At 49.3% G+C, this 16,133-nt stretch overlaps 1 protein-coding gene across 5 annotated transcripts in view; it reads left to right on the top strand.

Moving 5' to 3' along the window:
* Nucleotides 1–13,183, top strand: part of LOC135391754 (equilibrative nucleoside transporter 4-like) — a 134,401-nt gene extending 121,218 nt beyond the window's left edge. For 4 of the 5 annotated variants that reach the window (XM_064622181.1, XM_064622182.1, XM_064622184.1 and 1 more), the window contains exons 8-9: nucleotides 9,066–9,306; nucleotides 11,736–13,183. In XM_064622181.1, the coding sequence (XP_064478251.1) occupies nucleotides 9,066–9,306; nucleotides 11,736–12,025 (531 nt within the window). In that variant the 3' untranslated portion in view covers nucleotides 12,026–13,183. The remainder of the gene's footprint in view (nucleotides 1–9,065; nucleotides 9,307–11,735) is intronic. The other variant, XM_064622185.1, reaches the window with a different exon arrangement.
* The last annotated feature ends 2,950 nt before the right edge of the window (nucleotides 13,184–16,133 follow it).

Genomic DNA, 16,133 nt, shown 5'->3' with positions numbered 1-16,133 from the left:
GGCCACTCCGCCCACGATCTCCTGCAATACTGCTTAGGTCCAGACGTACGTCTGTTTCGCCCGCTTGTGCAGAATAGACCGCGCTCTGAGTTTGTGGCCTCGCACTTGAGAGAGTACGTTTTGAACGTCCGTCGCCTACGCGCATCATTCCCGTCGGAGGATTTCTTTGTCTGGTCCGTCAAGCAGTTTTATGCCGCTCTTCTGGAGCTCCTTCCGATGGCGAGCTCGGCTGTGCCTCGCCCGATCGCGTGGCTTCATATTACGGCCGGCTCGTTGGATGCGCGCCGTGCAAGCTTGCAGTGGCGTCTTGCGCACGACGTTTTGCCTCTCAGGGACAGGTTGTCCCGCTTCAGTTTGACCAGGCCTTTTTGTCCTTTTTTCCCTACCTTTTTCCCTACCGAGCACGCTTTTCGCAACTGTCTACTCCCGGATTTTTTGTGGCACAAGGCTGAGGTGCTTTACGGCATTCCGTTCATTCGGTAGGGCACGGTCCAGTTACTGAGCTCGCTCCCAGTTCCAGTCGGCGATAGACGCCAGTTTGTACTCCTGGCGGTAGAAATAAACTACCAGGTCCGGATAGCACGCTGCATAGCTGTGCACGATGGCCGTGCTCGCACCGCCGTTGAGGTACTGAACAGGGTCAGAGCGGGCATCCGTAGAGTGTTATACAGGGAGAGAGCAGTTCTTGGGGCCGTCCAGTTTGGTAGGCGGTGGCAAACATCAGCGACCCTCTTCGAAGAAAGCAATGGTAGGTATGTCATCCGCTTCTAATATCCTTCGTGCTGCTGTCCCACGAGCAACTCTCCGTGAGTTTTGGTTTGTTGCGAGGTGGCATCTAGCACGTACATCAATCCTAGACCTGCCGTGAGCTCGTCTTCGGGTGTTGGCGCTGCGATGGTTGTAGACTAGTGCGTTTGTTGCGTTAAAGGGAGCCATACATGGGATGCCAACAGGAGCGTTGTTATCCTGCCTTTCGGTATAGTGCGCTTCTAGTGTTCCTGTTTGTGTAAAGGGGCCTACCTCCATAGGTAGCTCTCAGCTTGATGACAATACAAGGATGACAATGGTAGGTTAAAACGATAAGGTTCTGTGACTCATCAAATCAGTGCACAACTCGAACTTCAACTGAACTCGAACAGTAGAACTTGAACTTTCCACGGACCTTTGCTTGTCTCATCCTACAGTTGGCAATACCAATACAGCAGTGTCTTTATCGCGGCCTATAAAATATAGGCGTCGGGCAGTATCCTTTGCGGTGCTGTTCCCGGGAGGATTTTTTCCCCTAAAAATGACAATAGCAACACTATGTTTGTAAGTGCTGAAACGTCGCCATACCAAAACTGGACAGTGAAAGAGCTCCGGCTAATTATTTTTTCAATCTTTTTTTTTTTTTCAATACTCATACTAGGCTTCCTTACTTGAACCAGTCTGTGTGACTGGTTTTCCGCTCCGATGCCAATACATGTGGGAAGATCTTTTTTCTCTAAAATGTCGTGCTTGACAACAATACATGCTGTGTAGCGTATGTATCAACGTCGTGAGGTTGTGCTCAACATTCCTGGGCCTCAGTGAAGAACACCATCCGGCTAGCGGCCTTCTGGTGTTTCTACTGGGCCTTGGCATTCGTTTTTTCTCTATGCTCGTGCACTGTCACTCGTGCGCTGTTCAACGGAGGCAAAACCTGAAACAACCTGTCCACCTGCGCGTCTTTCGTGTTGCGTCTTCTGATCGCGATGCGTAGTGCGTAGAAATCACATATTGAGCCATGACGGAAAGCAATAATGGTTCTGAGGATAAAGCACACAGTGGACAAAAAAGAAAATCTGGACGCTGTCTGGCTTTTTCAACGACTGCCACATCTCAGCTGCTCAGTATTTCTTTAGTTTGTTTATGCGCACAAGGGGGTTCTTGTCTGGATTGCTGGGACGGATTCTATGGTGGATTGTTATGTCGAGCCCAGTGTTATTCGCATGCAACGTGGTTGCCGCTGTACGCGGCAGGCAGTACGGATCCCTTCCGAATACCAAATACAGTGAAAGATGAAAGTCACTGTTCCAGCCTCAGAACATCAGTTCTTTCATGTTCACCAAATACAGTGTTGCTCGTAATATTTAATTTTAATTTTCTATTTAACTACACCGCTGATTGTAATGAAATCTGTGCCGCTTTTCTACTGATTGGTTGGACTATCGAACCGCCACGTCAAATGACGTTCGACCTCAGCTGCTTTACAGTACCTTTAAAATCTACGCTGATGCAATGCCGCGCCTTCGGGCATGCTTCTCTGGAGAATGTATTCCATCTTGGCCAGTGCAGCGCCTTTAGTTCAGTCTTCTTTCGCTTGAGCCTGCGTGTACTAGCCGAGCGCACGCCCGACGTCAAGTGGCGTGGCACCAGGTTACGGCTGGGGGCCTTGACGTCCGCCGTGCAAGTCTGCAGTACCAGTGACGCCTCGTACAGGATGTGTTGCCGTTACACGACCGCCTCTCCCGTTTTGGGTTGACGACGCCGTCCTGACCCTTTGGCGTGTACCGCGACTCCGCAGAGCATGTCTTGAGTAGAGATGCAAAATTTCCGGAAATTTTGAATCGCTCGAAAAACGTGTTTTTCTTTTTTTTTTCGAAAAATTGGAAAAAATGGAAACAAACGCGGTTACTGCTGAGTTGAAGAATTGCCGACCAAGCCACAGCATACAATGAGCTAGAACCTTTAGTAGTGTTCACCCTCTAGGCATAAATGCAGAGCACAGCATCCCATGAGACTGCTGCCTACTCAGAGATAGGTAATTGGAACAACACGTCCACTCTGACCAGAACTCCGACATTATGTGAATGCGATGGCGATCGCTTCTAGCAGCCAGACGGAGCTCTAAGTTGGTGGTTGTTGGCGGATTAGAGGCACCCAAGGCACTGTTGGCGGGTTACAACGCATCGAAGGCACGAAAATTTGCAGTTTTGAATTTTGTCACCTGGAAATTTTGGGCAATTTTTCCGGAGACGACGAAAAAAACCGTGTTTTTTTTTTTTTTTTGGGGGGGGGGGGGCTTCGCGTCTCTAGCCTTGAGCTTGTGTTCTATCTCGCGGTCCCTGAGGCATGGCGTCGCGATGCTGTACGGCCTTCCGGACGTTGAGCGGAGAAGTATTCAAGGGCTTTCACCGTTTCCCGTTTCGCGCCAGAACCGCCGACACTTTACCGCTGAGATAAATTACCGCTTGTCCCATCCTATACAGTTTGCAATACAAACATAAAAGATCGACAAATGATCGCCGTGGAGGGAGACCAGGCAGTAAGTGCCTACTCTTCCTTTTCAGGGTGGGAGCAGTACCGTTTTTCACATGTGATGTGGGCAGGCATTGCACCGAAACAGTTGGCAACATAAATGATCTAGTATCTCCGTAGAAATATTCTCAGCGTTCTATAACGTTCGCCGGAGCGCGAGACGACGCAGTAAGTGTCTGCTCTGCGTTTTTAAGGCGAGGACAGTACTATTTTTGAAGCGTGATGTGGGCAAGTACCATTGAACGGTTATTGGTCGGTTTTATTTATGTATTATTCAAAAAACCCAGAAGACCACGAGGGTCATTACTTGCGTTAAAAGTGGAGCAATTCAACCTAATGTTTATCACGGGACAAAACAATAGTAACAATATAAGGAAGAGAATGCTGAGCAATTTCAATCTTCAAAACTATGTCAATCAGCGTAAGCGTGAAGAACAGAAACACTGGAGTTATTTTAGTGAGAAAATTTATAAACGAATAATTGCCAACGAAACGTCAATAGATCTAGGACGTTGACGAGGGTCTGAGGAAGGGAGATCTACTCGACCTCGGCTTGAGGGAGAAGGGAAAATCTAAATGGTTCCGAGTGACAAACGGTGTAGTTACCCTTAAGCTACGATCAGTACATTGGAAGATGTAACGGGCTTTAAATATGTATGTTTGCTGTAAGGAGGCAGTGTGATAGAACTTGATGGTTGTGCGCACGAGGGCCCTGAAATTCAGGAAAAGTCTCCAGGAAGACTGGAGGATGTGGAAATAAGGCGCTTCGGAGAAGACCCACTGTGTGTATTGTCATTAAGTAGGGAACGTACCTATGGACATGGTTCCTACTGGTCCTTGGAACCCTCTAATAAGCTGGAATTCGAAAATGCCATTTTCAAGGCGGGGAAAACGGTTGATTTTGCGTCGTTTTCCTACACTGTAAGAAAAATGTCCATAATTGTACTGCACAAGTGACTGCTCACTCTGTTGCACAGTTCCGGACTGGGCTTTCGCAGTTTAACATCCCTTTAATGTAAGTGCCTCTGTTTTCGCTTATGGGATTTGTGCAGCGTGCACCCCAAAACGAATTTTCTGTAATAACTACTTTACGGCACATATGCCGACAACACAGTAAGTAGTCACTTTTGCTTAAATTTTTTTTTAAAGTGTATTCTCGCGGAGCAGCAGTGCAGATTCTGCTTATCTGGAGACGAAAGTGCAGTTTTGAAACCACTAGACTTTGTGCACCCTTTGCAATAGAAACCAGCAGTTGTCCACCTTGTTTTCTCGCGTCTATTTCCTGCTTGTGTTTTTTGTTCACTCTCTGTCAGCAGGAAATCATTAGCTGATACCAGAAGTGGTAGAAATGAGTGGCGCCTTCCTTTGTATTCATTAATCTTCCTTCCTGTCCTACGATCTTTAACATTCAGGAGTCCTTAGTCACATTTGCGAACGGGATCACTGTTGCACAATCCCCATGTATTCAGTCGCGCGGTACCTGTAAGCTGTATAGCTTGTAACTATTTTGTGAAATATTCAATTCCGGACCACAGACTGTGTTTTATATCGCTCGAGTAACATGACGGCTGAGCCCTAAAGGGAGTATCGCATCCGTAAACGTGTGTGTGAAACCTATATGATAATGTTCGTCACCTCTCTCTCTGTCCGCCTGTCCGTCCGTTTGTCCGTCTCTTGGCCAAATTTCTCTTCTGAGAACAGCTTACGTATTAAATATACGAGTTTTAAAGTTTTCGCACTCCCTCTGCAGCTAAGCAAGCATCAGCGATCGTAATGGTGGTTGTGGTGGTGGTGGTGAAAGTGTTCGCTGCTGTCGGCCTCACAGAGGTGGGCAACGTCACGACTGACGCCCTGGGGAATGTGCGTCCTGGGCCAACTTCTGAGGGAACTGTGCCCATCGTAACACCATTATGACGTCAACCAAGGGCACGAATGGAAGGGCTCCAAGCAGCACGCCAATATTGGTCCAATATTGGGCTCATATGGGCTGCCAAGATTACGAATATTGGTCCAATATGGGCCGCCAATATGGGACCAATATGGGGAGTGGAACCAGGCTCCGAAGTCGTCTGCTTCGCGTTCGCAATATACTAAAAGAAAAAACCTCTGACCTCGGCCCAGTATTGGGCCAAGATGTTGTGCTGCTTAGGACTCCACAAGCCAATCACAGGCTCTCCGCGACCAGCAGCGCCGTCCCTCGCGCCTGCCGATAGGTCGCCAAGGGTCCTCCACTCGCCAACTGATTGGCTCGTCCGCGCCAGAGGGCGCTCATTGATTGGACTTGCCCGTGTGGCGTTTCCAGAGAGGAAATTCCGGAATACCCTCAACGTTCGTCGTCTGCTCTCGCCATGCGTTACGTTAAAATGCGCGGGAACAACTCCATTAATTCGCGTCGGATTTTTGTCGTTAATTATCGGTGATAAACGCGGAGTACAAGGGCACTACATTTTCGGAATCGACCGGTACGGAAGCTGCAATTCCTTTAAAATGCCCTCGAAAGGCGCTTGTTTGTTAAGTGCTCAAATGTCGCCACGCCAGTACTGGACAGCTGTGTGGGCCTAATTGGGCCATCGTCACGGTACGCAGGCAGGCAACGTTTGAGCGGATGGCGTCAGAAAGTCACGTAGCACGTGATTCGTCCCGTCAGGGTGTGCTAACACACCGCTGAAAGCCCAGTGCAAAGCCTGTGAACTGGCTTGGCACTGGGCTTTCAGTGGTGTGTAAGGCAGAATGGGGGACCGATTTACATGGATCGTGTCGTGGGACATCTTACATGATTTCTTGCAAAAAGCATGCACAGGTGATCTGAACACACCGTCTCCGACAAGTTTTTTGCGCAAAATGATCTGTGTTCAAAGCAACTGTTTGAAGCACGCACGAGCACCACGTTGTGACTCTGAGGCTTCATTTGCCCGACTGAGTCAATCACTGACGTCTTTTGATTTGTGGGCCGACTCTTTCCGAAGTATAAATGTCTGTTACGCCCTTATGGGTCCTTTACCTTCTCCGATACTTGTGCCTCACACTCTCTATACGTTCTCCCTTCAAGCAAGCAAGCAGTCTTTTGTGTCACCACTTTGTACCCCTATAGGTCTCCGCGTCAAACGCCCACAGCGAGCATCCTCTCTGTTCCGTTTACCTGCCTTTCCGGACGATTTTTCACTCCGTCTGCTGTCTGCTAGGCCTTCTTCCGCTCGTCACAAATACAGATGGCGCTAGTAAAAAGTTGAAAAAAAAAAAGAAGAAAAAGTCGTCGTCTGCCCCTACTTTTGCAAAACGCTAGAAATGACGCAAGCCGAAACGAAAACGGATGGCTGGAAACGGGCACGTTTCTTTTTTCTTTTGATCCGTTTTTCATCTCTTTTTATCGGCGTCAGCCTTTTATCTCGCATGGGAGAGAAAGAGATCTGTTGCGAACAGAAGTCTTCTCGGCTTTTAGACGCGGATGCTGCTTTCGGTGATTTCTGGCTGCTGTTTGCGAAACATAAATCTGCGCCGGATGTCCCCCGGGGGTACCGGTTTCATCTTTGCAGTTTCAGGTTTTCCTGCGCAAGTGCTGCCGCTTGGCGGGCGAGCAATGCAACAGTGTCGTCGCTCGATATGTAAAGCTGCGGGAGCAGCTTGGAATGTATGCCGAGGTTTCGTATTCAGATACGAAATACGATAGACGGGAGATATACAGTGGGATGACGATAGTTTCTCAGAGCACCGTAGTTAATTTTGTTAAACTTTTTCTTTTTCGACACAAAGTAAAACAAAAAGGAAAGACGGGAAACGTGCATTCATGCAGAGCATCATACAGCATAACGCTAGCAATCCTGAAGTGCGAGAGGGGGGGGGGGGGCAGCATGACGTCATTGGGATATGGACGGGATTATTGAACAGCGCAAAATGAGGTATACATATTTTTCTCCTTGCGATAACAGACATGTACTAGCGCAGTACTTTTACGGCACTTTTAAAAGTCTTGTGTCGCTAGCTTGAGGATGGGACGTGTCGCAAATCGCAGTCTAAAAAATAAATAAATAAAAATCCTACTCATAAATGCGTGTATTGCCACCAAGTAGGGTACCTACCTATATGGTGGTATAGGTCTCTTTACGAGTGTTCCAACTTTAGCGTATACGTACTGGAGAACAACCACACCCTTATGGGGGATGCCATTGGGGGGAAGCTCTGGTTGAGAGATGCCACGATATATGAGCAGCTTGCTCCTGCCGACGATTCCTATCGAACGTCGAATAATGTTCATGGTGTTGTTTCGTATATTATCGTATAACTTTCGTGTAACTCGTTATTTTATTCCCGGGCTCGTTATTTTATTCCCCCCATTCCACCAAGCACTGGGGTAGAGTATCGCCTGTTGCGATGAAACTCCCCACTCTCCAAGGCCGAAAATAAAGTTGTTGTTGTTGTTTCGTGTAACTCTATCCTGGTGACAGCTATAGAAGTGCCAGATTTTCAATTACATAGTGGAGGGAAAATGTTCGTCTGTCGTTCGAGATTATTCCCGTGAATCCGACCTTCGAAAGGCCGAAGACTTCTTGGATGTGACATTCGTAATAACCGAGGAGATATAATGACAGCCACGCGTGCGGCAGCCCAAACAACACAACGTACTGAATGTAGCTGCACTGAATGGAAACGCAGCGCAGTGTGAATCAGGCTTAACGCAACTTCCAGTCACCTATATGTACTTACGTGACCTTTCAGTGTATTTCGATGCTGCTTAGGAAGTTCCGTGTGTCCAGTGTCAGAAGCAGGCCAGAAATCACAATTTATCGCATCCGAAATTTCCCGTTGCTTACGAAGTTGTGTTTGCCGCATAGAAAATTGAACAGCTATAAAGGAGCAATGGGGTGACATTTTACGTCGCTCGAAATCCTGCCGCTTCTGTCAAGCTGTCCACCAGGAGTCACAATGCAAAGTATTTTCGCTCTGCGGTGCGTTATGGCTGTGCAATCGAATTTACACACAACACAAACGCAAAGAAAAGGAACAGTCGGACAAAGCATGCAGCTGCAGACGGCCGACACGATTCTCGCGTGAAGTATTCGAGCATCCGTGCCTTGTTTCTTTGTTTTTTCTTCGCAGCTCAGGCGCCGCTTACACATGCTTGAGCTGTGCCGCTGTACGTCACTAGTCACGTGAGGGAAGTAGCACACGTCACGACGTCCGATGCGCTCTTTTCACGGGGAGAATAATTTTTTAAAGGTTTGTGGAACAGAGCGCTCGCTCTGTAGGTCACTTGCGCTCATCGTTCTTTCGCAGGAACTCAGTTTATTCCTAGGGGAACACTCTGCAGTGGAATAAAAAAGGAAAGAATAAAATTCCACCTCAGTGCTCCTTTAAAGCCATGTACACAGCAGCCCGTTTGTAGCGTTGCAGGAAAGTCTAGGCAAACACGTTGCATTGGACACCGAACAGACGTTTCACGTACCTATAGAGCCTCTCGCACAAGCGCATGTACGTAACACATGCTTGGACGTATGTGATGCAGAGAGGATATTCCACGTTAATCTACTGACGAATCCGCGCAAATAAAGTTCAGGAGTGGATCGAAATGGTGTGAGGGTTTTGTGACTGCGTCGCGCGCCGCCTATGTTGTTTATGGAGTCCAGCATAAAGCACAGCCGATCTGTCATTACCACGGTAACGGAGGGGTCGATTTGTCTCTTCCACGCCCGCAGCTTACTGTCACCAGCACAGCGGTCAAGGCGTGCTATGTTTTTGCGAACTCTACGAGACATACGTTCTCAGTGACCCTTCGATTTCCTTTCTCTCAGATCGTGGCGTCGGTCCGGTACGACTGGTCGCGGAGTCAGCTGGTGTGGCTTTCGTTTGCCCGCATCGTCCTGGTTCCCCTGATGGCACTGTGCGCGGTTCCGGGTCCTCATTCCAGTGTCATGGGAGACGCCTGGGCAATGGTGCTTTCCGTCGTCCTGGGTATCACCAACGGTGTCTTTGGATCCTTACCAATGATAGTGGCACCATCCAGAGTTCCGGACGAACAAAAAGAGCTCACAGGTATTGCATGTTGATGGATGTTACTTTTTATTTGTTTCGATGAATCCAACGTATGTACCGCTCGAAGCCATACTTAACAAAGACGCCGTTTCAACTGCCGGAACTAGAGCACATCCAACATAGAGGAGTTTGGGAAAAAGGAACTGAGGCGGGGGGGGGGGGGGGGGGTCTTGGTTAGTCACTCCTGATAGAGGAGAGCGCCTGTCGTAATCCATGTGGACGAGCTCGGAATGCACGAAGAGTTGTTGCCTTGTCGATGTTTCGTGTTGGCTATTGAAATGAATCTTATCTGAGATCGTCGACGAGCGATGTTTCATGTCCTATGAAGTGACACCCGTTTAGAAACAATGTTATGCACACACATTAGAACAATTACAACGAAAGGCGACACGGTCCTGATCCCATGTATCTTGCTGGCATCAGACTTCCCTCCAACAGAAGTTGGCATATCCCAAACCCCCTCGCCCTTTATCGTTCCCAAGCGTCGCTATAGGATGACTCTCGTCCATCTCCAGCTGATGCAGCTGTGTTATGCTGTTAAAGTGGCTGAGAAAATACACGGATAGAACTTTGTCTCTGGCACTCTGTCTGAGTGTGTACGCCTCATTACAGGCAATGCGTACGCAAAGTCCCAACCTCCCACATGCTATTATTTTTTATGCTACTGAGTTTTAAAAATCTCACATTTTCGAGGCCCCCAGCGACCGTGGCGCCAAGCGGTCCCGAGCACCTCCATGAAATAGGCGGGAAGTGACGCTTTGAGCGGTTGCTCTATCGCTCTACGTCATAGCGCTTCCACTTATTTCCGCTTCCGTTCCGAGTACTTCGCCGCGCCGCGTCCCAGCGTTCGTCGCATCCATGTTTACAGGCGTCGTCATTAGGACTTGAAACTATGCACTGTAGTTGCGCGCCCGGTACCGCATCATGCAGAGGTCAGGCGGGGAGGAGGCAAGCCAAGAGTGCCTTGCAGAGGAGGTGGTGTTCCTCTACATGAGTCTTGACCGGCGATGATGGAGTGTCCCAGCGGGCAGATGGTCATTGCCTCACGCTAGGACGGTGCCGGTAGAACTTGCTGCCAGGCGCAGTGGCGCGCGCCAGCAGAGGCACGTCTTCATCGTCGCCCACAGGCCGCCACATCACTCTCCCCCTGAGACGCGGAGCGGTGTAGAGCTAGCGGTTGAGGTCCGCGTCGATACGTGAAGAGGAGAAAGAAGGGCGACACGTGGAACAGGGACGGCTAGACTTGCGTCTTGTGCTGAGTGGGCAGAAGTGGCGGGACGAATGGTGCGGACAAGAGCTGGCCGGGCGGGTTCGAAGGGAGGGCCAAAGTGGAGAGCAGGCAGGCAGGCCGATGTCATGCAGAGAGGGTAGCGACAGAACCGCGACCGGTTCGTGAGCACTGAGCTCCTAATGTTGTCGCCAAGGAGAGTGCCAGGGAGGACCATCGTGATGCACGGGGAGACCGGGAGTTGTACTCAGTGGCCTCCGTGCGTGTCCTCGGTGGGTCATTGGTCCCGGGGCCTCTTGACCGCATCTGGACGAGCTGCCAGTGTCTTGTATTGAATCCCGTTGGGAAGGCGAGGCGGGCAGGGTTCTTGGACCGCAAGCGTAGCAGATGCGGGTGGTGCGGTCGACAGCGGCGTACGGCAACCGGTACAGGAGCGTGTGGCTCGGGAACGTGCCGCTGGTGAATACGCCAGGAGGACCGTCGTGAAGCGTGAGGTGGCGTGACGCAGTGAGAGTGACCATGTCGTGCTAAGAGTGGTGCGGTGCGGGAGCGGCATCGTGATATACCAGGTCGTTGAATGCTGAGCGAAGAGCGTCACCGCCTAGCGAGTCCTCGGAGGAACTAGGCACCGTGCCTTCAGTGATGGCTTCCGGAGTGATTTGCTGGTCGTTGGAAAATTTGGGATGGGGAGGGGCCGAATTACGCCGAACACGGTGTTCTTTGTTCGGGTCACCAAATGTAGAGGAGGTGGTGTTCCTCTACATGAGTTCTGACCGGCGATGATGGAATGTCCCAGCGGGCAGATGGTCATGGCCTCACGCTAGGACGGTGCCGGTAGAACTGGCTGGCAGGCGCAGTGCCGCGCGTAAGCAGCGGCACGTCTTCATCGTCGCCGACGGGCCACCACAGCCTCCTCATATTCAAAGTGTCATAGCTTAGTGACCTGGGAGCGCAGCGTGAAGGGGTTTAGAAGGAGATGTTTGGCACCCATAAATCTACATTTCAACCGTGATATCGTATAATATCCGAGATTGGATTCACAACCCCTTTAAGTGTGCTTCTACTTGTACCATCTGACGGTGCACGCTGTTCATTGCGCGCGTGTCCAAATTTATTTTCTTACCGATGTGTACCGCCGACGTAAACCATCGCCAGAGAAGTCGCACAGACCGTAGTTAACCTTGCATCGTCCTCTTTTCAGGCAACATAATGACCCTGTCCTACAGTGTGGGCCTAACTACAGGTTCCGGTGTAGCCTACTTGATCGAATACCTCATCGGCGCTGCGAACGCCCCGTCCCCTTGTGACGTCATCGCGGCTTCCACAACGCCGGCTACTTCGCTGGCTAATTTCACGGAACTTACGGCAGCTCTGACCTCACCAGCAGCGTCATTTCCGTCGGGGACGACGATAAGCTCCACAAATTGGACTACGCTCTTTCTGTTGTCGACGGCGTCTGCGGTTACACCCCGGAACCTTTCCCGGATGTGACGTTCCGTCGTGTGTTGACCAATCAAAGTGAAGCAGTTCAGTTACAGTGATGCCGTTGAAGAGCTTTCATGTTTGGGATAACGTGCATGTCGAATTGTATTCGGATACGGCTGACCAAAACCTAGTCGACTTTCCTTTTTTTCTGGCCAGTCCGAGACGGTTCAGACATGATACGTGTACATATACCGGTTGTGGATGTAGGATATATCTGTCTTACCAGTGTTTCTCACTTGCCAATCGCGTGTCACAGTCTTTTCCTAAGTGTGCACGTTTGATGGGTGGGACAGCTAAATGTGTGGCACGTCCGCCGCTCACATTGTGAAGCAGTGACTTATGAAACCCTTAATGCAAACATTAGCAGCTGTAGTGCTTAGCCTGTGGAGCGGTATACTCCCGCTTCGTTTATCCAGCGTAATGAACCTAATGTTTGTAACAGCATAATATGTTGGTGTTATGAAGTTCTGGCATCTGTTGTTGTGAACATTTTTTTGGTTTATATTTTGGCCGAGAGCGTATGTGATATTAGCGGGCGTTTCCGTTTTGAACGTAGGGCCCGGTGCGTATATTTCTCAAAGATATATATTTTGGAGACAATCTCCCCTTAAATACAAGGTCTTACCTTTGATATTTGTATTTGTATTTTACTGGAGCAATGCCTGCATGTGAACATATATGTATCTGCATATCCGCGGTCTCATCTTTCATCGAAATGTGATTATGTAATAAGGGAATAATGATTATGAGTAGGAGGAGTTGAAGCGTAAGGTGTTGAAAGCTATGTGTGCACTATGAAGCTATCTAATGGTTAATATAATATAGTGTTCGCACTGACTGTTTATTAATAATTATAACAATACGTCCCTTTAACACGCTGAAATATTTATTATTGACAGCTTTTTCTGCGCAATGCACGCTTTGGAATACGAACTTGCCAAGCTCAGCTGATCTCAGTTGTTGCTATTGTTGTTCCGTACCTTCTTTGTGTCTCTCTCTGATTTTTTGTTTTGTTTTGTCCTGTAACCATTACATATCACAGTTACGCGGAGATACGTAGTGATAAGAGTGACCAGTGATATACGGTATCTCCCCGTGACTCGCTTACAGCAGTGTGCTTGTGATAAACGGGTGTGTTGATAACGATTAAAGATATTAAATCGATGCTTTCTTCTTCTCTATCGACTCCCTACGATGGTCAGCGGTGCCAACTTCGGGGATAGATAGTTTTAGTACGTCGTACGCTGTCCCTCTGTGTACGGAAGGTATAGCGTTAGTGGTTCTGCGCACGCGCAAGACATAACGGTGCGACGGTAACGATAACGGTAGGATGCACTTAAACTCTCTAATCCAATGTGTCCGGCCCTGTGATTTTTTTTAAATTTCCGTGCTAGCGCCGCGAAGCGACTGTAGTTATGAGTGGCGTACTGTCCTGGACAGGCGGAGAGAACTCTATGCAGTGAGGCCTACTTCCAGTTGAAGCACATGCTTTCTGACGGGTAGTCTCATACCGTAGGTATCAGTGTGGTCTGATGCATGTTCCTGATCAATGTCCCTTTGCATGACTTGTAGAAGAGTGCTCGATGAAGCGTTTCACATTATTGTCGTAATGCCCACCTGTGCTGCAGAATATCCAAATAAATAAATCAAATGTAATTGTTCTTCCGTACAGGACTGTATCATGAGAAGAGCTTACCTTAGACGACTTTTACTCGCGCTATAGCACGGTGCTAGGCACTTCCGTGTGGTCGGTGTACCTGATTGGTTTGTAATGCGGGCTTAGACCTCGGCACACGACAAACAGCGTTGGCCTGGAGATTCCCAGTTCTGTAGTGGCTACGATAATGACATTCCAAACCAAGACTGGGAGGTCACCCGGGTTCGAATCCAGGCGCCGGCTGTGTTGTCTGGGTGTTTTCCCTCAGTTTTCTCAGACGCTTTAAGAGAAATGTCAGCACAGTTCCCCGTGAAGTCGGTCCAGGACACACGATTCCTCCCTTCCCTGCGATAGTCGTGACGTTGGCGTAAGGTTTGTGGCCTGGAAAGAGCGCATGCGGCTAGAGCCCTGCGCGGATGAGATTTTTGGCATCCGACGCGCATCCGCGCACACGTTATCCGATCCGCACCGCTGCATACACAACCGTTTACATCCGCATCCGATCCGCTGGGCAAAACGCAATATCCGCATCCGATCCGCAAAATCCGCAAGTTTTGAAGGACGCGTAAATACCGCCGGAAGAATGTTGGTATAATTGAACCTCTGTATGCAATAAGGGGATAAGTCGACTTATCCTCTTTTTACTATTTTTGTTGCAATGACATCTACATACCAGTATGCACCTGCCAATGAAAACTTAGGACCTTATTGCGATTTGTTGGCCCGCTACAGCATGGTAAAAAACGGGAAATGCATGTGTGTCAATGGGACGGACAATCATATCAGGCCCCTTTTCTCATTTTGGGATTTTTCGACTTATCCCCTTATTGCATACAGAGGTTCAATTGCGGATGCCTCCGTGCTGTCACGGAAGGACTCACGACGACAAGCAATGGTAAACCTTTCAACAAACTCGTTATGGAGAGACTTCTGGAACGCGTGGAACGCTACCTCGCCGGTGCTCGTGTGGACGCCAGAATGCCTCCTCTCCCGTCTTGGCCGTGCATGGTCAAAGGTGAACCCGAGGTGGTGGGCGCGCAATACAAATAAATTGATGGTGAAAAAATTACAGCATGCGGTATATCCGATGCGGTACCGATCCGCTGCCTTCGCGTCCGCATCCGATCCGCACACCGCAGAAAGTGATAAATTTTCATCCGAATCCGCAAGTATCTTGCGGATATCCGCTTCCATCCGCGGATGGTGCGGCGCCATGAATGAGCCATGATGGGAGAGATCGGAAACGACCACCGAACTTGCGCGAAATTATAGCGCTAGCGCCGCGTTGCAGGTGTGAACCGTCCGATGACATTGAGCGCTGTTTTTGCGCGCTATCTTGCAGCGCTATATTAGCGCGCTGCTATATGTCGGAACAGGTCTTTACTCCTAGTGTGTTCCTTTCCACATCCCGGAGGTTTATGGCCATAGTTGCCGATGCGCCAATAAAACTCGAATCATCATCATCATCATCATCCCCGCGGCCCTTTCTGACCTTGTTCGCTTATGCGATCTCACAGGCTGACGAACTTCAAAGCGGCTGAAAAAGTCAGTGCTTGTCCCGTCAACTTTTCTCTTGTGTGCTCGTCTCCCATTTTGCAGTCCTCGTCCTCTTTGTGCTCAGGCGGGGGGGGGGGGGGGTAACGTTGGGTAGACGAGCCCAGACTCGGGCTTTTAAACTATGGTGTCTGTCCATACTGTCAGTGGAACTACGCCTTTCTTTGCAGTTCGTACGAGGGTACCGCGACCGACGAGGCCGCGTCACCAGATTGGTGGTCAGTTTAAACGGTCCTAATTTCAAAAGTGTTCAAGATATCGCAATGAGTGAGGCGGCATTGCATAGATTACAGATAAAAGCTTCATTCGATACTGCACGTACGTGTAACCGGCAATGGGAACGCGGGAAACGGCGGCGCGGGGTACATTTCGCGTTTGAGGGCACGAATGTCGTCTGTCTCCCAGCAATCACCGCGCGTAGCACACTCGCCGCTTGTCACAGCCAAACAAGCTGCGATATCAGTATAGCAAGGAACAGTGTATATAGCAAAGCAAGTGTATATGGCAGCAAGAAACAGTTTCACCCTCGAAAGTTGTACGAGGAATAGTGCCTCCGAAGTGTGAGTTTTCTGTCAATGTCGTCATACGTGCCGACATTGACAGAAAATTCACAGTTCCATCTCAAATCGAACAATCCGGTACCCTCGATGTCTTGAATGAACGGGAAAAAAATATATACTATATATGTGACGTAACGACGAAGAGACCGAACTCACGCTCGTGCATGGGCAGGATTATTCATTAAACTGATATTGCTCGGGACGGATGTTCCAGTGTTCATCACATATATATGTTGAAGCCATCGATGAGCTAGGAGAAATAAACGCTTTCGGAATTCTTTGCGCTGCGCTGTTCGGGAAATAGGAGAGGAGGAAAAAACTGCCTCTCAGAGGACGATGTCAT

Source organism: Ornithodoros turicata, chromosome 4 (genome assembly GCF_037126465.1).
Source record: "Ornithodoros turicata isolate Travis chromosome 4, ASM3712646v1, whole genome shotgun sequence".
In the NCBI taxonomy this organism is placed as follows: domain Eukaryota; kingdom Metazoa; phylum Arthropoda; class Arachnida; order Ixodida; family Argasidae; genus Ornithodoros; species Ornithodoros turicata.
Note: the sequence above shows the minus strand (reverse complement) of the source record. Positions and strands in the feature narration are given on the sequence as shown.